This window comes from Serinus canaria, chromosome 27 (assembly GCF_022539315.1).
Source record: "Serinus canaria isolate serCan28SL12 chromosome 27, serCan2020, whole genome shotgun sequence".
NCBI lineage: Eukaryota > Metazoa > Chordata > Aves > Passeriformes > Fringillidae > Serinus > Serinus canaria.
Window position 1 is genome coordinate 5270960 of NC_066340.1, and position 22053 is coordinate 5293012.

Here is a 22053-nt window from a genome sequence, read left to right on the forward strand (position 1 = left end):
AGCTGAAACTGGAGTGGCTCTTGTACTGAAAAAAAAACAGATTAAAGCACAGGAAAAGCAGCTTGCACAAGCAGGCAGCACTTCCAGAGCCATTTGCTGCACCAACTTAACAAAGTATAATAAATTAGCAATTTTAAAGTAACACAATTTCCCCCATCACCTTGCAGGAGCAATTTTTCCACGATGCTCTGCCGGCTCCTCTCCACATCTCTTTTGCCAAACTAGTCGGCTTCCGTTTGGTCATAAATCGCTCGATGTCATGTAGTGAAGGGGAGGGGACAGAGCTCCCTCCGCGTTCCCAGCCCTGGCAAATCCTTTATCCAGCTTCAGGAACCTCCACTCCCATTGCTAATCCACGCCTGCCTCCCCTTGGACAGGCCTGGCCACTTCCTTTCCCAAAACTCCTCTCCTGCTTGTTTGCTTTTAGGAAAGCTGATTCAGCCTTGGAGCGAGCGGGTGCAACACCCGCAGCGCTTTGGGTCCTACCCCTGCTGTCTGCTATGAGCCGAATGAACTGCAGTGGAATTGGCTCCATTCCAGCTGGAACAAGCCCTATCTTTATGAATTTTGGGGGCTGTTTTCCCGATTGTGGTGGCAGTTTGGCCTTGGAAAGGCGAGAGTGTGTCTTGGGGGCTGCTGAGGCACCGGGTTGTGTCTCACAGATGATATACCTGTTGGATCAGCCCCGAACCAGGGGCCTGGCCCATTTCAGGTGTGTTTTCAGGGGGCAAGGATGGAGTGCGGATGAGTTGAGGGTGCTGAGGTGCTTTTGCACTCTTTACTCTGGGGAATAAGGGTGGTTTGGGAAGTGAGATTGCTCGTGGGTGTGTAAGATGGAGACTGGAGAGGAGGTGAAGAACTGGGGGGTGGGATGTCATCCCTGCACCCCCTCTCTGGAGCATCCTGGGACAGGGGGTAGGTCAACCTCTGCTCCCCTGGTGGTGGCATGTCCCTAGGCCTGCCCTGCCCCCAGGCCCTGGCTGGATCTGACACCCTCCTTGTGCCTGTCATGTCCCAGCACCCTCTGCCCCTTGACCCTTGCTGCCCCGCCACCTGTGATCACCCCCTACCCCCACCTTGCTGACCCTCAGCCCTGACCTCACCCCAAGGCTGGATCCAACGTCCGCGTTGTGCCTGCGCTCTCATCCCTCCATAACCCCATAGTCCATCTTGACATTCTGCTGCCCCTCAGCCCTGTCTGACCACCCTGCATACATCCTGTGCCCCCCAGACCTGCCCTGACCCCCCAGGCCCTTCTGACCCTGACTTGTGCCTACCACGCCAGTCCTCCTGACCTCACGGGACTCTGAACCTCTGCTTCCTCCCCACACGTGTATTACTCCCCAATGCCCCCCAGGCTGTCCTCATCCCAAAGCTAGATCTGAACTGCCCTTGAGCCTGCTGCCCCTTCAGCCCTCCTGAATCCCGTAACTCCATGGTCCATCCTGAGCCCTTGCTCCCCCAGACCTGTGTGACACCTGCCATGCCCCCTGCCCCCTCAGGCCTGTTCTGACCCGCAGGTCCAAATGACGGCCAAGCCCCACCCTGGATCCCGTAGAACTCTGATCCTCTGCTGCCCCCCTGCCCTGTGTGATCCCCCTCCCCCCACCATTCCCCCTCACCTGCCCTGACCCCAAGGTCCCACTGACCCCCCACCACCTGCCGCCTCCGCCCCTCCCTCCGCCCCCTCAGGCCCCACCCCATTCAAGCCACGCCCCCTCTGACCCCCCCCCCTCCCGCCGCGCAAGTCTCGCGAGACGCGGCGCGATTTCCCCAGCGCGTGTGCCCCCATCGGCCGGGCCGGGCCCAGCGCCGCGGGGCGGGAGGGACGAGGGGCCGCACCTGCCCCGGCCCCACCGCGCCCGTCGGCCCCGTGCACCCCCCGCCCCGCCCCGCCCCGCCCCGCCCCGCCCGCCCCACCTGGCCGCCGGGTCTTCCCGCGAGGCCTTTGTCCTGCCGTCGGCGGCCCGCGCGCACTCCGGCCCGGCCAGGCCCCTCACGCGAGGCCGGGGATCCGCGGCCTACCCCCAGCCCGGAGCCTTCCCTCTCCACCCCGCGCCACCCTTCCCCTCCGCCCTTCTCAGCCCCGGTGCCCGCGGTGGAAGCCGCGGAGCCGCCCCCGGCCTCCTCTTCCCGCCCGTGCCGCCGCCGCCGCCGCCGCAGCAGGTTCCCTCCCTCCTTCCTCCTGCTGCTGCTGCTGCTGCTCCTGCCCCCGGCGGTGGCGGGATCCGCGCGGTGCCCGGGGAACACTGGGCCGGGTGGCGGCGGCAGGAGTGGCAGCGCCAGGTGAGACCCCCAGGGGTGGCGGGGGCAGCGTGGGGACACCTCTCGCCTCGCGCCCGCCCGGCCCGAGAGTGGGTGGGGGCGGCCACGGGGAAGGCGGTGGCGGGGGCCGGTACCACGGGCCGGCCCGGGTCACGGTGAGAGGGCCGCGGCCTGAGACCTAGGGCGGAGGCAGCGCGGCCTGGGGCCCTCGCCGGGCAAGGAGCAGCGCAGGCCCTGCGGCCCGGCCCGGCCTGGCGGGCGGGGGTGAGAGCTGGGGGCAGCGCGGGGGCGGCGGAGGGGCCTGGCCTGCGAAGCCTCGGGATGAGGGTTGAGGCGGTGCTGGAGGGGAGGAGGAAGAAGCCGAGGCGGTGCAGCAGCTGGCAGCGGGGCAAGGTTGCTCGCTTGGCGGCTGGTGCCTCTGCGTCCCGAGTGGGTAGGAGAGGGGTGCTGGAAATCCCCTCCCAGGAGGACAGGAGGGAATGCCAGCCCTGCCTGGAGGGGTGCAACGGGTCCCGGAGCAGCCCCCGGCGGGGGCAACTTGTGTCAGCCCCTTCCCCAGAGCGGTGTCCCGCTGTGGGGATGCGATTCCCTGCGGATGGTCGCCCCATCCTGGATGAGAGCCCTGGGAGCGCTTGAACATCTTGGCGTTTGCGGCTTGTCTGTCATTTTCCTCGCTGCTCAGATTTCCTGTTTTGAAAACTGGGCTGAGAGCTTTGTTGGGCTTTTAGAGCCCGTGGCAGAAATATGGTTGTTTAATAACCACGTTTAGGATCCCATTAGTTTTTGAAGCCTGGGACTGATTTGGGAGAGCAGTTGAGAATGCCCCCGGATGGATTCACTTTGCCCCTGTGACTTGGAGCCGCAACGTTTGGAGGAAGCAGCAGGGACAAAATGGACAGTTCATAAAGGGAACAAATGTGCACTGCCTGTTCTAGAGGGCACTTGCTGCCCTTCAAGAACTTTCCTCATCGCATATGCTCTTTACACAGCAAATCTTTATCTTCTGTTTCTGGCCTTTTTATTTTTTTTTCTGCCTTAGTCTAGAAATTGAAACTGGAACAGACATTTCTGGAAATGAACTTGATTGGTGCAGTTGGGAAGATGCAATTCAGTTATAATGAACAGTGAATTTTGTCCCATTTTTTTCTCAGTTCAGGATTTGAATTATGTATTTTCTGATTTTTAACGTGTTTACACAGTTAGGCAGGGTAGATTTTTAACCGATCAGATAAGGCCATCCTTAGTGTTGGGTTGCCAAGAGGTACCCCAGGTACATCCAGGGTGTAAGAGCTGCTGTTATTTTAGAAGTATCTGATGCTTTACCTCGTAAATTAAAAGGTTTAACTGTGCATTATTTTCTTCTTATAATCCCATTCTGTGCTTGGAAGAAGCAAAGCTGTTATCAGTGAAATCTGGAGTTCATGGAGCTTGAGTATTTCCAGGATTGGCCAAAAATAAATTACAGGGTAAAGAATGTTGCTTTTTTTTCTTCTAGTCATGCAGCACAGATGAAAAGCTCTGAAGCTTTTAGTCATAACACTCTGGTCCCATGTTTTCATTTTAATAAAGCATCCAGTGGGAAAATGTGACATAATTTGTTTCTTGGATTTAGAGATCTTGAAATGGCTGGTACAACAGAGTAGAGGAAACTCCAGCAGGGTTATGGTTTAAATACTATAATATGGTGGCAAAACCATGTTGTTACTAACATGGTAATCTTGCATTTCTCTTGCAAGAAAATGCTCTCTATGTGGTTGTGCTGCAGAACGGGCACTTTTATGTCTTGTCAGTGGCATGGAATACTAAATGTCTCTCTCCTTTCCTTGCATTTCATAATCTGAGTATTATTCTTCCATAGCAGTAGAAATGATGGAAGAATTGCATAGCCTGGACCCACGCAGGCAGGAGCTCCTGGAGGCCAGGTTCACCGGGGTTGGGGTTGCCAAGGTGAGTGTGAGTACCTGTGGTGACAGGTATGACTGCTTAGCCATCCTGCCTTGGGTTTTGATTGGGTTTTTTGATTTCTACATGGATAATTTTTCTTTGCAAACAAATTCTGTGTTACTTGTTGTGTTTTGAACTCTAACATGTGAAGTATGTTAGAGAGGAGTGAAAATGGGATCTCTGAGCAGGTGTTTTGCTGTACAGAAGATTTTGGGCTCTAATTAAGTTCTTAGGAATTGTTCCATCTTAAGGCAGCTTATATGCCCGAAAAACTCCATGACAACTTTGTAGAAGTGAGGATCTCATGTGGCCCTTCCTTTCTCCAAGAATACCTTTGACAGCTGAATTTGGCTGCTGATGGGATACAGTTTCAAGTGTTGTGTATTGGATACAGCACATAACCAGACTGAAACATTGATTCCTATTCTTTGGGGTGCAGGACCTAAAATTTTCTACCCCATCAGATGGAACACACAAAAAAAAGTGTTTGCATGGCAGCTCTCCTGTGTCTGATCCACAACCTGCCAATAAAATCCCATCTTTATCCTCATGTACGGCTTCCACTTGGTCAGGCACTATCTAAAGCAAGGCACCTGAGTAACAGCCTTGTGTCGTTGCTTGGTGTCCTGGCATTAAGCTGTGAGTTCTCAAGGTGCTGGTAGTGTTCATGTCAGACTTTCTGAGCAATGAAATGGTGACAGAACTAATTTTAAACTAGGTCAGGGATAATGAGTTAATTTTTGAGGGAGATACTGAATTTTGAACATGAAGGTAAAGCAACACATTGTTAGATGATTTTCCAAAGCCACTTAAAATTATTTTGAGATAAAACCTTGTAAAAGCCGTGTTTCACAGAAAAACACAAAGTGATTCAAAACTTGAAAAGAGTTTTGTTTGAATTCTCACTTTTCTTTCTGCTCTGCCTCTCAGACAACGTTGAGTCTGGGAAGAGAGCAAAAGGAAGCCAGATTCTCAGCTGTAAGAAAGATTAACACTAGAAGTTAAGAGGTAACAATTTCAGTTGCTGAAGTAAGAGTGTGGGGATTTTTTATCTTTTCCCCTAATATTAAAACTTTTAACATACTAAGTTCTTTTTATTGCATGAAAATTGATGGCATTTACTGTACTGTGGTCTTGTTTCATACAATGTTACAACTTTTCATGTACTTTATCACCTGTTTCTTGCCTCTTTTCCCCAATTTTGTCACTTCAGAATCTTTAGCTGTACCAGTGCAGATAAACCCAAACATCTTACTAGAGCAGCTAAAAGCATAGACACTTGTATAGCTTTAAAGCAGTGCCAATGTACTTAGCTTTCACAAAGAATGTTAGGAACTCTTCCTTTTAAAGGAATAACCTTTGAGAGATACAGGAAAGCAAATCTTAATTATGTTTCCAATATGTTTAGAGCAGAAAGTACATGCCCTTTTCTGTAGGGGCGAATATTGAAAACTTGTTTTTAAAGCAGTCCAGGGAAAAAAGCCTCATTTGTTGGAGGCCTCACTTTGAGCAAAGCTGTTCTGTTACTGAGTTTTATTTTTACCTGTTGTTACATGGTTTTACATTGTCCTACCCAGTAAACTGTTAAAGTGCATTACGCTTACTGCAAACAGTATATTTATTTACTTGCATTCTTGCTAATTGCAGTAGATAGCCAACCATTGATATGAATTAGCATGACTCTACTATGTTGCAGCAAATCTTGGTTGCAATATTAATTTCAGCTACTACATTCCCTCCCAGGTTGGTGCTTCAAATTCCCTCCCTACCCCCCCAAGCCTCCGTCCGTCATGCTCCGCACTGGCATTGGTAGGTCACTGTCTTAAAGGGAATATATTGGGAAAGCTGTGATACAATTTTGTGTGATTCAGCTAAGATTTTTAGCTGGCTCCATTGAAATGTTTAATGAAAGAACTGTGGAGTAAGTGAGTGCCATCTAGTGGGACAGGGCATGGTCCATCCTCCTGGGATGGAAGGTATCTGGTGCTGTTTATTGCATAAAAGGAAGAAGTGTCATCTCAGATGTGATTGGATGAAGGCAGCAGGCAGTTGTACTGAGCTTCCTGCCTTTCTCCCACTGGGTGTATCTTGCTGTGCATGGTTTCTTTCTTTACTGTTTAGCAGCACAGTGTATATTTTGGACCTGTATAAAATGAAAGCATTCGTTTATACCTTAATACAACTTCAGCTTTAAGCCCACAGTTCCTCTGTGTTGTTAAAGAGCAGCTGTAAGTGTTTGGAGGTATGAATGAGAGCAAGCTGATCTAGAACAAGTTTTCAGGCTGGAAACTAGAAAAAAGCTTCTAGCCATCAGAGTCATGGGATTCTGGAAGAGCTTTCCAGTAACAGCAGTAGAGGACAGAAATCCTAAACTGTTTTGGAAACAGCTGTGTGCTTGTCACCTCCTGTGGTATCTGAAGGCGCATCCCAATGACCAAGGTCAATTGCAGCTCCAAAAGCCTCAAAATTCTGTTGCAAGTCTGTGATGAAGTTTCTTACTTAGTAGCTGAAGAATGTATCTCACTAGAAGCTTGGAGTTAATTAATTGAATCAAATTTATGAGCAAGGAATGTTTCTAGGCAACTGTTATACTCCTGTGCTTCACCCATGTCACTAGATAGCTTCATAAAGCTGGTGGTGCTTTAGATGTTTATTCTTGCCATACGGTGAAGTGCCATTCTTTCCTAAATTCCCAGAGCAAGTCCCTGAATTAACACATGTCGCTGACATTGACTGTTCCTGCTTATTTAGCTTCTGTTTATATTTACATACTGGGAAAACCTAAGTGTATATTCCTATGAGGCATTATGGTGACTAGACATCTTCCTTAGGTCAGGAGGCCCAGGAGACAAAATGTAAATTGTTTCTCTAGATAATATTGTTTAATTTAGTCTGTTCTCATCTTCTTCCTCCCTTCCTCCTATTTGGGTGCTGCCTTTAAGATATCAGGTGGGTTAACTTGAAGGAATTTGTGTCGTTTCCACAGACTTTTCCAGGGTAAGAATTTGAATCAGTACTTGTTATAGGTGAACCTGTATTTGCACACAGCCTGTCTCAGACTTAACCAGGGTGGATCCTCACAGCAGCACATGTATCTTCTACAGGTTTGGTTTTCAAAAGAAATCTGAACCAAGCTCTGTGTGCCACTTTTATAGTTAAACTAAAGTGGCTGAAGTAGTTCTAGGGAGCATAACTGGGCTGTAGGAATCTTGTAGATTTATCTGACTGACAGAATTTAAAAAGTCTTGGTCTTGGTAGCTAGTGCTCTCTTTCCTCCTGCTTTGAGGTAATGATGCAGGATGTATGCTTAAAAAAAAATGTTCATACATATTCTCTGTAACTTTTGAAGTCTTGATCACTTCAGCAACTCCAGTTCTGTGATGTACTCAGCAATAGTTTTAGCAGCAAGGTTACCATGTGAAGAATTCGTGTTTGAGGATAATCGTATCTTCCTTGGAGGGAAGTGGTGCTGCCCAGTGGTGGTCCCCAACAGGTGTCATAGGCCATGAGAAGAACCAGTTAATAAGAGTTGTAAAACTTAGAACTGAATTTTGTAGCTCCCGCAGAATATGCCAGGACTTTATGCCAGTTACTTAAAAATTGTCTGGATGCTTCTGTGTGCAACATTACTTCAAATGTGTTGTCTGGCTGCTAGAGCCCAGAAATAGTTGTCAGATCTCAGTCCTATTTCTGCTCCTGAGCTGAGGGTTAGGCTGAGTCGTGTGACCCTTCTGTCCAGTTTGCCATCAGTAAAGTAAAAATATGGTATTTCCAATCATAGAGAACTCTCAAAGCATAATGGAAGCCAAGCAAATCCTGCTGAAAATCTGCTTGCCCATCTGATAGAGTGGGGGTTACCTGTGAACATCCTAGAGTAGATTAACTTCTCGTGGCAAAAAGACCTCAGTGATTTGGGGATTTCATTATCAGCACTAATACTGAGCTTTTCTAAAAGTCCAGTGAAGAAGTAGGTTGTAATTCTCATACTTATGTGATGCTTGAAATAAGAATATGTTAATTAAACCTGACATAGTAGCACTACACCAGAGTAACTGTAGAACCATTTGACCATTTCACTTTGGCGTAAACCTGTGTGGAGTCAGCACTAACCTTTAGTGGAACAAAGGATTGACTCTTTGCATTTGAAATCCATTGATCTGCTACAGAATTCTGAGGAATTTGGGTTATCCTGGCTTGAGGTAATGAAGCATGTCTATCTCCATGTCTCCTTCATTTAGACAGCAAGAGAATTTTGCAGTGCATTTTGTAAGCCTGTATTGGAGACTCTGGCTAGGCAGCTGGAATTCCTAGCGCTCCCTTTCAGTATGAGGAATGGAGAGCACAAAATGGAGACTGCCCAGCTTGAGTTGTGGAGTGATGGATCATTTCTGGGAACTTGGGGAGGCTGTGGAAATGTACAAGTCATGGGAGGCAGAGATGGTACGGGGCGGGGGGGGGGGGGGGGGGTGCTGAGTCAGCTTGGTGTTGTTCTAGATGATCTGGTGGGAGCTGTTAGCAGGATAAGTTGCTTCTTTAGAAGTCTCAGCCATTGAAGCCTCACTGTGGGCTTTCCAGGGGCTCTGGCAAAGGGAGTAATGACTAACCAGCTCCTGTGAGTGGCCAGATTTTAGATTCTTGCCTCTTGAGTACGAGTCTTCAAAGTGCCTGCTGCTGTTGCATCCAGTTCTCAACATGGAGGCTTTATTCTGCATAGGTGGGTCACAGACTTTGAAGCAGCAGTTGATAGGTGAATCACCAGGGAAAAAAGCATTCCAGCTTATCTTGGAGAGAAATTCCTTGTGGAGGAGGAAGTGTGTGCTGTTCTTGTGCTTGTCATTTGGGTAAACACTATAGGAACTATAACTTGTTTCAGATGACCCACGTATTTTGAATTTTTGCTGAGCCCCATCACCAATTGCCCTGACCAGGCACAGCGGATGAGTGGGCTGGAAGTGAGAGCAGAGAAGTGCAGTATTATCCCAAAGTGGTTTATGCTAGAAAAATCAGATAACTTCTGGAATCAAATCAATAAGCCATATCTGTATAAACTATTGCATGTATATTATGCACTAATATGCACCCTGCTACTTCCCTGGCAATGTACTCGTGTTAATGTTCTTTGCTTACTTCAGGTTTTTTTTCCAAAATTCACGTTCATTCCTTTAATTCTTTTTGTGTCATGTCCACTTAAAAATGGTATACTAAATTAAGTACTGAACATTTATCCCAAGTCAGTTGCTGAGTTAAACAGTCAGGAATGATAAATTATAAATTCAAAGTATTTTTTATAGACACACTAACTGACTGTTAGCTGAAGGGACATACTTGGATATGTGGTTTCTCACATCCATGCCTAAACTTGTTGCTATAAGCAGCTGATACCTAATTTCACACATAATCCCACGTTATTTGGATAATCAGAAAAACTTGCTTTTCCTTTCTCTTGACATACTACATGAGAAGAGGTGCAGCTGAGCATGAGGTCATGTTCCTGAAACATCCTAGATATTGCATCTTTGTTGCTTTGAGTACAGCACATTTTAGTGAACAATTTGGCTTTCCATTGCCATAATACCTCAAAACAAGATTTTTTGCCAACTTTGCCAAGTTCAGCTCTTGTCTATAAAGGTCTTATCCTTTAGAGTAAGAAAAGTGTCAATGGAAGGTCCTGTTAAATGTAAGCAGGGGAAAGGGAAAGTGATGCATTTGCTCCATTGCATGGGTCAAAACATGTCTACAAAGAATTAATTTTGCATTTGTTCATGAATCAATACATGTGACAGTGAAATTGCTGGATACTTGTAGACAACGACAAGCTGTTCTGTTCCAGTTCCATGATGAAGAAGTTGGTTCCTCTTCACCCTTTCTACTACTGCACTGAGTTGAATTTTACCACATCATCAGTGTAGGTTCTAGAGGAAGATTTAAAAGAAAGGAAAAAAAAAAAAAAAAAGGGGGGGGGGTGTTTCTGGTCAAGAATCTGACCAGCATCAAACTTCTCTTTTCTTGATGTGAGACATGGTTTTGATTCCAGCTGGTAGAGTTAAAAATTTCCCATGCAGGGTAGTCAGTGCATGTACTCGTAGTACTGGAAGTAAGAAAAACGTTGTGGATTTTGTATTAGGCATTTTTCCAGCTGCTTGCATCTCAGAACTTTACATTCAGGTACAAACTGAGTGGATTTCTTGTACTGGACAAGATAAACTTGTATTTCTGCAAAAAGTGTTTGTATAATTTCTAGCTATAAGTGTCCCCATCAGTTTATTTTCCAGGTGATCCCAGAATACAGGGGCCTTGCAGAAGAATTGTCCTGTATATGCCACTGATGTTCCCCTTCAGTAATAATGCTCATGGAAAGTTCAAATGTGGTGGTTTTGAAACAGCTGCTCCTGTCATTTGCTATCCATCTGCAAAATGGAGGCAGTGAGATTTAAGCAAATGTGGAAACAACTTTCATCTTTATCATGTCAGAACCCCAGTGTGAGCCCAGCAAACACTCATTTGGAGAGATGCTCCTATATCTCACAAAGTTCTCAGCTGGCACAGAAGGTTGATTGGTGCCTCGTATGTGCTGTTGGGGTTGGAGTTCCTGAGAGGACAGATTTTGGAGGGCAGCATTTGTGCAGTTTATAAACAAGTTTTTTTTCATGGGTGAAAGGATTTAATTTCTGTTGCCACTTGCCATAAGATTTGACAATTTTTTTAGCAGTGAGACTTTTATGTGGATGTAGCTAAGCTTAGTGTTGGCACTTCTGTTAAGTCCTGTTGGCCCAGGAGTAAATTCCTGGAATAACTAAGAGTTGTACCTATAACATTTGTGAACCATCACATTGGGTGGTAAGGAGCTTGTTGCTTTGCTTAAAAGAAACTGTTGCTGAAGAGATTAAGTGAAACATTTTTTCTGGTCCTGAGCTATTTGTGTGATCCCTTGAAAGGATAATAGTATGGCTTAAAGAATGTAAACCTGCAATTTTTCCTTAAGGGAATCCTAAATGTTCAGCTTCTTGAGCTATTAAGGTGTTGGGTTTTCTTTTTTTTTTTTTAAGCAACTGAGCATGTTGTTTTTAGGAGAACTGAATTTGATATTTAACACTCGCAGTGAACACAGAAGGTAAACTTCTACTTTCGGCACGTGCCTGCTTGGGAATTTGGGTTAGTAATAGCTAGGTTATGTCACAATTTGATAGTGGTGGTTGTCCCTTAAGCAGGGGAGAGAGAACTGATCTATTCAAACATTATCTAATGTGGGGTTTCTCTGTGGTGTTAAGGCTTCTCCCCCACTCCAGCACTTGAGTCTTCTGCTCAAGAAGTGGCTTTGCTTTGAGGAAAGATTGATTGGTGGGAAGTGGTTACTGCAGAGTTAAAAATGCTAAAATAAAATGCATCTTGGGAAAAGATGCTTGCAAGTTATTAATGGAGAACTGGCTTTATCATGTAATTCTTCCTGTTAATGCATTCCATCATTAATTGTGAATCTTGTTTTTACATCTTTGTCAAATTTGTCTTAATTTCTTAAGTTAGATCTGTAGGAGGATACTTTTGTGTCAGGATAAAACATGGTGACAAGGCATGATTCACTTTTTCCTTTAAAAACCAGTTTTATTAGAGATCTTAAATAATTTTCAAACTACTTGGATATGTAAAAATGCAGATGTGTATCCAGCAGAGCCTGCAAAGATGCAACAGGCTCTTGAGGTACCTGGTTACAATTTTGGTAAATCTTTCCTTGTCTCTTGAGTTTCTGCTTTGGCCTGGTGGGAGCAGCTGCTCTGTGGGCAGGTCACACGTGGGTCCATAAAATAGCCAAGTGAGAGAGGTCGTATTATGGGTACCAGTTGTACTGCTCTTAACACAAGTTTCACTTGTTCACTTTCCTAGTGTTGAAAAAAGCAGAAAATGACACATTTAAATCAATGGTACGGCCAGCATCTGATAACAGTAATAGCTGGCTTGCCAGGTGAGGATGCATCTAAATGCTTAGCTCAAGGTCAAGCAGATGCTTGCCTGGAGAGCTGAGCTTGGAACTCCTGCTACTCAACAAATTAGGTTTTCTTCCTCAAGCCTTAGGCTTTTATAAATACTACCTTGGCTATTTTGTGGATGTGGGTAAATAGACCAGTTAGGAAATGAACTGATGCAGAAATACTCCAAAGGCTGGATTGTTGAACAATCCAGCTGTCCTGTTGCAAATGGCTTCTGAAGCCTCTTAGTGCCCCATCCCCTGTCTGGGAATTTGACCCATGGTGCTGCTATAACTGTAGTTAGCCCAGAGACTGAGTGTTTTTTAGGATGCGTCTGCCTTGTAGGGAAGTTGTTTCTAACAGTCTTTACTTGCTTTTCACTAGGGTCCGTTAAATAGTGAGTCTTCCAACCAGAGCTTGTGCAGCGTGGGCTCTCTGAGTGATAAAGAATTGGAGGTAAGCAGGCACAACTGCTCGGGGTAGTTGGGTTTAAGATGAACATGATCCATCTCAAAGCATGGCAGAAATGGTGAGAGTCAGTGACAGTTGTTTTAGTTAGGAGAGTGAAAGGGACCAGGGAAGTATTTAGCTTGACCCTGCAGGCTTTCAATTTCTCTGTGAAGCTCCTCCTCAAAGCTTCCCACCATTCTAGGAAGGTTTTACCTAATCCCAAACACAGCATTCATAAAAGCTCAGCTTGGGAAACTGTTTTCAGCTCATTGGGATACATTTTTGGATACACATAAAAAGCCAGAGAGCATTAATGGTAAAGTTTGCCATATCTATCAAAAAATGTGAGTTTCCTTACACCCGTCCAAGGCAAGGCATTTTGTGCATTACTCTGTGGAAGTGTGGGGTGGTGAAAATTGATGCTTTGTCCATGGTAAGTCTCACTTCTTTAGGATTAACTATTTCAAAATGCTCATCAAAACAGCAAAATGAATTTTATTTGGATTTTTATTCTAAAATCTAAATCTAATTTTATTGTAAAATTCTGTATTAGTAAACCAAAACCTCAAATTTATGTGCATTTTCTTATGCATTTCTTATGAACTTCCCCCATAGTTATCAGGTAAGTTTTGAGTCATATTTCCCTCTTATTATGTGGCAGTACTAGTATGAAGGGCTTTTGGGAATGCAGTATCTTAAACTCCATAAAGTAAGTGTAGCTAATAGTGAAAATCTGAGTATTCATTCATTCTTTTAATTGTTTTTCTTTTTAATGTACTTCTGTGGAGAGCTATAAATTGACCAAGCTGACGTATTCAGATCTCCCATTCCTTGCTTTTTCAGTCTGTAACAGATAATGTTGTGTGTCATTTTTATTATGTAAGTACTTGAATGGAAAAACAACTTAAACTGATTCTCGTTAATATGCTCACAGCTCCATGGAGGCTGTAATGGAGCCTGTGGTGTTACAGTCACGCCAACGCTGTTCAGGAGCTGCTCTTCACTACACACTGAGGAGGCAATGTCTCTGACTTTCACACATAGAGGGGCTGGAGCAGCAAGTCTCTAGGTAGTTTTGGAGTTTTCAGTCCCCTCATTCTGAAAAAGTACCTCGTAGACACAATAACCACCTTTGTCTTAACATCCCCTCCATCCTCTTACCAAAACAACACTCTGTGATTGCCCAGTTGCTAACTTGGGGCTGTAGATGTCCAGGGATGTCCCACCCGCTGGGAGCACACAGCCAGGTTTAGATTCAACTTTATCCTTTTTATCCTACGAAAGGAAGGAGATTAATTTCTGTGCTCAATATGAGTAAGTCTTTTGGTAGAGATCTTTAAAGAGGGTACTTGAGATTTGGGTTTCCAAAGAGCGTGAAACTTAGGTTTACCACAGACTTCTCTGGCCATGGCTTTCCCTCCTCCAGCACTGTGTTTTGCACAGTGTTTTTCTCCCGGCCCCCAGTTCAGTGGTGGCTGCAGTGATTGGAGAACATGCAGCTTGGGAATTATTTGGGGCAATTTAAAATGACAGTGGTAATGAGAATGACATCTCTTTCCAGCAACTTCAGTGAGCTGCTTCCAGCAGTGCTTCCCAATGTCTTCAGCAGGTTTGGCCACAGATGTGACCCTGGTGATGGGGAAAGCACCAGGGTCTCCTCCATTCTCATGTTTAGGCTTGCTAGCCTCATACAGACATATAGGCGTGACACTTCTGGAGCCCTCAGGCCTGTCAGCTGTGCTCTATGTTGTGCCTGTGCATAAATAAATTGATTGTGCATAAATCCACTGATCAGCTGCCCATGTGGTCTTTGGGTGCTCACAGAAATGGCACACGCAACTGACCCATGACTTTAATGAAAGCTGGTGAGGAGCAAATAGAAGTCTAGGTGAATTGCTGCATCTGTAACAGCTTTGTCTTGCCTGCTGTCCTGGAATAGTTCTTGCAGCCATCTGCAGTGGGCTTTGAGAAGAAGCATTACCTGCAGGCAAAGTGAATTGGCTTAAGAGACTGTGATTGGACTGCAGATTTGGATGTCAGTACTTAAACCTCTCATCATTATTCTCCTTGTACCAGTACTGTGATCACCTTGAAGGGGTTTACATACATTTTTATAAATGTTGGGCTTGCTCTGCTAACCCTGTAAGGTCACTGGCTTGCAGCAGCTAAAATAGAAAAAAATAAAATGCGCTCTCTCTCTCTCCTGCAGCACATCTATGAGAAGGAAGCAACTCTTTGAGAGCAGTTGTTTCTTGAAGTACCAGCAATATAAAGAAATTAACCAGAGAAATGAAATGGCCACTGGGGATAGGGAACAGATCATTGTGTTTGGACATTTTCTTTAAATCTTGGAATAACTGCAGTAACGTTAATTTTGAAGTATTGTTTAACAGACTCCCGAGAAAAAGCAGAATGACCAGCGAAATAGGAAGAGGAAAGCAGAAGCCTATGAGACCAGTCAAGGTAATCCATGCTCCAACCCTGCCATAGGATTGCCGCTTGCTTGGTTAACTTGGGCACAATGTGCACAGGCAGAGTCCTAGGAAACTAATGCCTCTTCTCAAGGGTGTGTCAGGCAGTTGAATATAAACTACTCCATGATGCTGTATTCTCTTCTGGGAGCCCTGTTACCCTTATTGGCAGGAAAATACTTGGTTTATTTGCACAAACTTTTGCATTTTTATGGAACAGGCTGCCCAGAGGTTTCGTATCCTGTTCTGAAATGCTGTTTTGGTCCTGTGTCACTATGTATACAGCAGCCAGACTTCAGAATACAGTCTGTATTGCTTTCCAAGACATGCCTGCGTTGTTGGAACAAGTTTTCACCATGACAAATCAGGAACAAGCTGTGCCCAAGCAGGCAGTGCTGTCCTGAGTGGAAAACCTGGTGTGTTCAATCCAAGTTCACATTTTCTAACAAATAGGCAGAGGGGCAGATTTTGGGTTCTTTCATTCCTCAACAAGAAAGTAATGAGAATTGTGTTGACAGGACTCCTTTGATAACATGATAGTAAGAAAAAAGGACTAGGTTTTAATGAGCTGATGTTAAGCCACTGCTAATTTTTTCTCAAACTCTTACAGGAATGCTTGTGAGAGGTCTAATATGCTGTAATTTACCTGAAGGCAGAGGAGTAAAAGTAGCCTTTGCTCTCTCCATATCTTGAAGGAAATTTTGGAGAACCTATGCAACAGTCAAGACCTTTAGTGTTTTCTAAGTACTTCAGCAAATGCAAATACTGTTTGATTAGGTCTGACATGTTTGGAATTGGGAGTTAATTAAATAGTCAACTGTAGAGCCTCCCAAAAACAGCACAACAGCTCTAACCCTGGGGTGGGCTTTTGTTGTGCAGAAGCTTTGTTGTGATAGGTGTTGCACTGAACAGGAAAAGGAGTGTCAAAATGTAGGAGGAGATTTTTAGGATGACATGGTAACTTCTCTTCTTTAAAGTACAACTCTTATTTTAGTCCTTTGCTTTCCTTTTTTAGGGAAAGGCACTCCTAGAGGACATAAAATTAGTGATTATTTTGAGGTAAGAATCTTTTCATTGACAAATCTGCCTTAATTCACATTTTGCAAAATCTGTGGATAGAAGTTTGTGATGTGACATGTTACTGATCTGTCACTGGGATCATGGATTGATAATGTCAACCTGATATCCTCTGCCTAATCATATCTAAGCATATGAAGAAATTTATTTTTAAATTAACAGTTAGTTGAACAGTTGTTAGAGCATTTTTTTCATTTAAGTGTAGGTTTGAGGTTGATTTCCATTGGAACCTGTATCTCAGTTAAGGATATCTCTAGGTTTGCAAGCAATTTTGATAAGGATCCAGTGTTGCAAAAGAGCCCACCTGCATGATCATGCTGATTGGAGTGGGAAGTTGTTTACAGGGTTCCCTCTTAAGAAAACCTTCCCATGGGAAGCTGGTGCCATAGGGGCCAAACCCCTCCCCAAAACAGTGATGGACATTGTAAAATCAGTATGCTTTTTGCACTGCATAATAGCTGAAGTTTTTCTAGGTCTGCACAATCCAGAGCTGTAGCTTTTCTCTTAAGTTTGTTCTTTTTTTTTTATGGAGTAACTTGGAGTCAGAAATAAAGTGCTTATAAGTGCTTACTTCTTTCCCAGGTAAATTTTTTTATGAGCAGTACACTGTAGGGGTTTCTGTACCAACTGGAGCAGTTCCCCATCTCCTTACCTGTCCTGCCTCTTAACAGTGACTGGCATGGGTGCTTCAGGGGTGATGAACATTACCTGCCACTCCTGTGGTGCACATCAGGCATGTCTCCTCACAGGGAATGGGCTTCCTAATTCCAGAGAGTAAATAACTGATCTATGGCCAAGCATGCAGGTTCATATCTTTTTGTGTTACAAAGGAAAATGTACTCAGTGAAAATACAAGTGTTTGTCTTAGGTACTTCCGTTATTTTGGAAACTCTGTGAACTGTTTAGGTTTTCCTCTTAATTTATCTTCAGTTTATATAAATTATTCCCTGAAGCCTATACAGCTTTTTTTTTTTTTAAGGTGAATGTGTTTCTTCTGTCTGTGTTTAATTTGGTTAAATGTAGTATCTCTGTGGAAATCCTGATGATCAAATCTGTTTGTGTGCCCAGTTTGCTGGGGGCAGTGGCCCAGGAACCAGTCCCGGTAGAAGCGTGCCGCCCGTCGCCAGATCCTCTCCACAGCATTCCCTGTCCAACCCCTTGCCGGTGAGTGTTCTTGGGGACACAGTTGGCATCAGTTACCTTGGTGGCCATGCTTCAGACAAGTAATACAAGGTTCTGTCTCTTGGTGAGTGATTTGGCTTGTTCTCCATTTTAAATCTGAAACTGGGTTCTGAGAGCGAAGCCATGTCTAGGACTCTGAGACAGCAGCTAGTCCAGCCGCAGCTGTCATGAATATCTGAGCTTAAATTGTACAGGATGAATGTTTCTAACGTGCTGACTGAGTGCAGAGGGATGCTGATCCTTAGTAAAGGTGGAACTGACCTGTTAATTACCCTTTATTCTATTGTAGCTCATGAACTCTATAGAGTCGGGAGTATGTTGTGTCTTTGTGCAGCACTATCAGGGCTATTCTGATTTTGATTGGACCCCTTGGGTATCTTGAACAATGTGCCCACCATAATTATTTTGGGAAGATCTTTTAACTTCTGTTTGTGTGCACATGACTTGCAAGGGGCATTAGCAAAAGTTTCCAGAGATGTGTGTACATGCCCAGCTGGTGCTGGTTTTTGGCATGTAATTCCACTTTACTTGCAGCATTTCTGTGAGGTTTGGATGTGAAGAAGTAACACTTGTTTTTAAACCATTTTAGGACAGAGCAGCTAAAAAAAATTTTTGCAACTAGCAAAGCTGTATTCAGAGGCTCTGTTGCCTGGGCTTTAGTATTGGCCATTGGCTGGGCCCCTGTTTAAAAATTTTCAGCATTTATTGAGTGTCACAGAAGACTAGGGACATTGTGGGAAAGGTTGGTATTCCCAAAGCCAAATGCAAAGTCTTTAGTAATTACATTTTTCTGCAGAGACGTTTGCTGAAGGTACTGTACTAAACCCCAACACTAAACACTGCTCAGAATTCCATGCGTTGATAGATTTCAGAAGCTTTGTAATGCTGCTTGAAGGTAGAGCTTCACATACGCTTCTAGATACTTTTTAATGTTTCTAAAAATTAAAATAGATCTTATTAATTGAATGGGCTTTCATGCTATCATGTATCATTCACTAATACATCTCTTTAAAGAGAAGTTAATGAAAAAATAGCATCTCTGAATGTTGCAGATGTGTTAGGGGTTAGGGTCAATTCTTTATTCCGGCAGATTAGATAACCCACAATGGAACAAGTGGATTCTTCCTTTGGTTTTCTTCTATGCTTGTATATGTTAAGTAGGTAAAAGTTGAACAGTGTTTCTGATGAATATTGATGTCGCAGTTAGTTTCAGCCAGGCCAGTTTGTCTCTCTCCTTACACAGGTGCTTATCTGCTGTTCTTTGCTCTTGCAGCTAAACCTGTGATGTTTGCTTATTCATAAAAAACTATTCTGGGCCTTTGCAGGATCTGTCCTCTTCTTACTGAATGTCAGTGCTTTGATCTAATCCCCCAAAAAATTGGGGGATGGTGTGAAATGGGAGGACACTGGATCTTACCCATCACAGGTGTTAGTAATGATCTTGGAAGGAAGCAGAGTGTTAAAATGTCTTTCACATGATACAAACCTCCTCCTGATCTGAATTTATCTGTACTGTACTGGAAAATTTCTGCAATCAGAACTTGCAGAGGAATTGTAACGGCCTCAGGATGTAACTACTTCTCTTCAAATCTCTCGACTGATTTGAATTGCCTGACTTCTCATTTGATTAGAATGATCTGCATGTCTTGAGACTCTTGTGAGGCCACTCTCAGGCACAAGCATTCTTTTGGGGAAGGAAGCACACTCTTGGAATTGGTAATATTAACCAGAAAACAGGTTGCAATTTAGGTTTTTAAGAAAAACTGAAGCCTGACTTGACTCTTTGCTTTCTCAGAGGCATTTGCCTGGCCTGGAGTTACAGCTTGGAAGGACTTGCATGATTATTACCCGGATTGCCAAGTTTTAGCAGTGATGGTGTGGCTTTGGAAGCCAGGGCATTGAGATGCTGTGTGCTGTGATCAGTGTAGCTCAAATGATTCTTCTTGTTAAACTCAGTTCCTCTACCACAGTTGGAAACCTAATCTACTACAGGACAAAGGAGCTGGCCTTTAAGAGATGTAATGGACCTTTAAAGGATTTTGGTAATGCAAGAGATTGGCCCCAGCTGTAATGACAGAAGTGGGCATACCCTGATGTCTGGGTCCTAGACATGGTTAGGTTGCTGCCATTTAGCACTTCTGACTCAGTTTACTTTGCCAGAATAGCAGCGTTTCATGAAATTGGCTGTTTGAAAATGAGTCCTTAAGAAACATAAAAAGTTATAATTGTGAATGCATTGGCCAAAATCCCAATGTCGATTTTTGGACCTTTAATCTGTTTTGCTCCACTGACTCTGAAGCACATGTATTTGCAAAGGAAGAGGATGTGTTAACTGACAAGGAAATCTGTCCTGTGTGTTCATTTGTTAGGGTTTTTTTCAATTGTTGACTTCATTTCCTTGTTGGTGTCTGCCGTTGGAACAATGACTGCAGGAGTCCTGTGTGAGTTATCAGATCCTCACCATGCTGCCTGCTCATTCCCGAGCTGCTGCTTCACTGACAACAGTTTTGGCAGAGTCAGAGAATCGCTTCTTTTAATAACAAAAAAAAAAAAAAAAAAAAAAAAAAAAGGAGTTCATTGTCTGTTTTTTGACTGTGTTGCAGCGGCGAGTGGAGCAGCCGCTGTATGGGGTAGACGGCAGCGCAGCCAAGGAGCCGCAGGAGGAACACTCTGCTCTGCCAACGCTGATGTCGGTGATGCTGGCGAAGCAGCGGCTAGAGAATGAGCAGCTGGCACAGAGGGGAGGTGGCCTGTGTTTTACTTTTGTCTCGGTGAGCAGCGCTTAAAAGATTTGACTCCTAAGGCATGTGTCTAGTTAAGGGATGGGGAATTTGAAGCTTTTCTGCCCATGTGCAGCCTCGTTTTTGCTGACCCAGTCTGTCACCTTCTGGTAAATTCATCTTCCTTGTGAAGAGTTCTAGGTCCCAGGCTTTGTTTATTTAATAAAATGGCATGAGTTTTAAGTTAACAGCTCAAAATCTTGCCTAGATCAAAGTGATGTCATCCAATGGGATGATGTGATAGATGCAGAAAAGCAAAAGATTGAAGTATAGTCTTGTTGCGAGAAGTATTTGGATTAGCCTTGCTTAATCTCAGCTGCTGTGAATTGTATCAGGCCTTTAAAAACTTTATCTTCAGCAGGTTGGACCAGGCTTCTTGGAAGAAACTGACTCTGCTTTTATTGAGCAGAGTATCTCTAAAGCATCCTTAAACCTGAGTATGAAAGTGTGGTGCAGGCCATACTGCAGCTCCAGTGTGGAGATTAATGTATCTGCACGGGCACTGGTGGTCATGCCGAGGGACATGTAACAATACACAATTTCTTTTACAGGCCCAGCAAGGCAGCCCATCTTCTACCGGATCAGGGAACACTGAGCATTCCTGCACCTCCCAAAAACAGATTTCCATCCAGCACAAACAGTCACAGGTATAGCTCACTAGACAACATAGCTCTTGGATGTGAGGTTGAAGCTTGATGCAGCTTGTCTTCTGTGCTAGAGGGTGCTGCTGGTAGTGGACATGATGTTTCCAGTGAGAAGAGGCAGTATTCCCAACTCCATCTGTAACTACTGAATGAAGCTAATTGCTCTGAGCTTTGTTCCTCATCCTGGAAAGAAGGTTTTCAGTTGCTGCTGCTGGAGTTTGTCCAATCTGCTACCGAGGCTTTTCTTTGTCAGTGCTGTGAGCCGTTTGTCCACTGTGTGTGATTGTGCTTGGGAGAGGAGCACCTCAGCTCTGTCTGTTTCTGCTTTGTTGTATCCTCAGTGTTCTTCCTCTCTCTCTGGAAGTGAAGGTGAGAAGGAAACCTGAGTGATAGTTGTGAATGTGTCTGTTCAGGCACTGGGTCATGGGTGCCTCACATTGCTTACAGTACAGATCGCCCCAGTCTTGCTGGCAGCTCTTTGACCTCTGCAGAGTCCACGCATGGAATAGTTGTCCTGTCAAGGTAGAACATGGTGTATTCCTGAAAGTGCTTCCCAACAACTTCACTGATGTGGAGTTCAGAAGAGGAGTAGCTCTTCTGACTGCACTGCTATCTTTTTGGTACCTTTTGAATTACTGAGATTCTTTTAGCTGTGTTGTCTTCTGTTGCTTACCAGGGTGCCCCGCTTTATCTGCAATGCACCTGGTTTATCTCTTCTCCAAGCCTGCTTTTAGTCTTCTTTGGATTTTCATCTCAGATCTCTCTGTGTCTTCCCTTGAGCAATTTTTAAACTATCATTTCCTCACACCAGTCTCTGTCAGATTATTTTGTTGCTGGGAAGGTCCGTTCTCCATTAACCTTGCAGGTGGTACAAGTTCTCTGTTCAAGGACTTGAACAAGCAATCTCCCTTCTGGGGGTACTCACTTGCTCAAGTCTGGACTCTTATTTTGCCACTAGGGTCACATTTGTTGTCTGTATTGTTAAAATGTTGGTTTGGGAAGATCCCTGTTTCCTGACAGTGTGTGAGAATGATGCCACAACTCAAGAACCTGCCGGAAATTATGTCAATCTTTGCTGTCCCAACACCCGTGTTTAAAACAGTGGTCCCACCTGGAGGAAAAAAAACCAAAATGTTTTTATGTTCTTCTGTGCTTAACGCACCCACAAGGTCTGTGTTCTTAGCAAGACATTATCTGAACAAGCTTTCTGCCAGTGTTCAGCTTAATGATATTCCCCAGAGGTCTAGGTGGGGCATATATGTGCAGGAAAGAATCTAGA

General features: G+C 44.5%; 1 protein-coding gene across 13 annotated transcripts in view; it reads left to right on the top strand.

Annotated features, from left to right (window-relative positions):
* The first annotated feature begins 1945 nt into the window (after nt 1-1945).
* Nucleotides 1946-22053, top strand: part of TLK2 (tousled like kinase 2) — a 44135-nt gene continuing 24027 nt past the window's right edge. Inside the window, exons 1-10 of one of the 13 annotated variants that reach the window (XM_030231300.2) lie at nt 1946-2286; nt 3654-3731; nt 4124-4212; nt 5953-6018; nt 12555-12626; nt 15014-15083; nt 16107-16150; nt 17237-17332; nt 19954-20121; nt 20682-20777. In XM_030231300.2, the coding sequence (XP_030087160.1) occupies nt 4132-4212; nt 5953-6018; nt 12555-12626; nt 15014-15083; nt 16107-16150; nt 17237-17332; nt 19954-20121; nt 20682-20777 (693 nt within the window). In that variant the 5' untranslated portion in view covers nt 1946-2286; nt 3654-3731; nt 4124-4131. Of the gene's footprint in view, nt 2287-3653; nt 3732-4123; nt 4213-5952; nt 6019-12554; nt 12627-15000; nt 15084-16106; nt 16151-17236; nt 17333-19953; nt 20122-20681; nt 20778-22053 lie in introns of those variants that run through there. The other 12 variants (XM_030231299.2, XM_050985585.1, XM_050985586.1 and 9 more) reach the window with 12 other exon arrangements.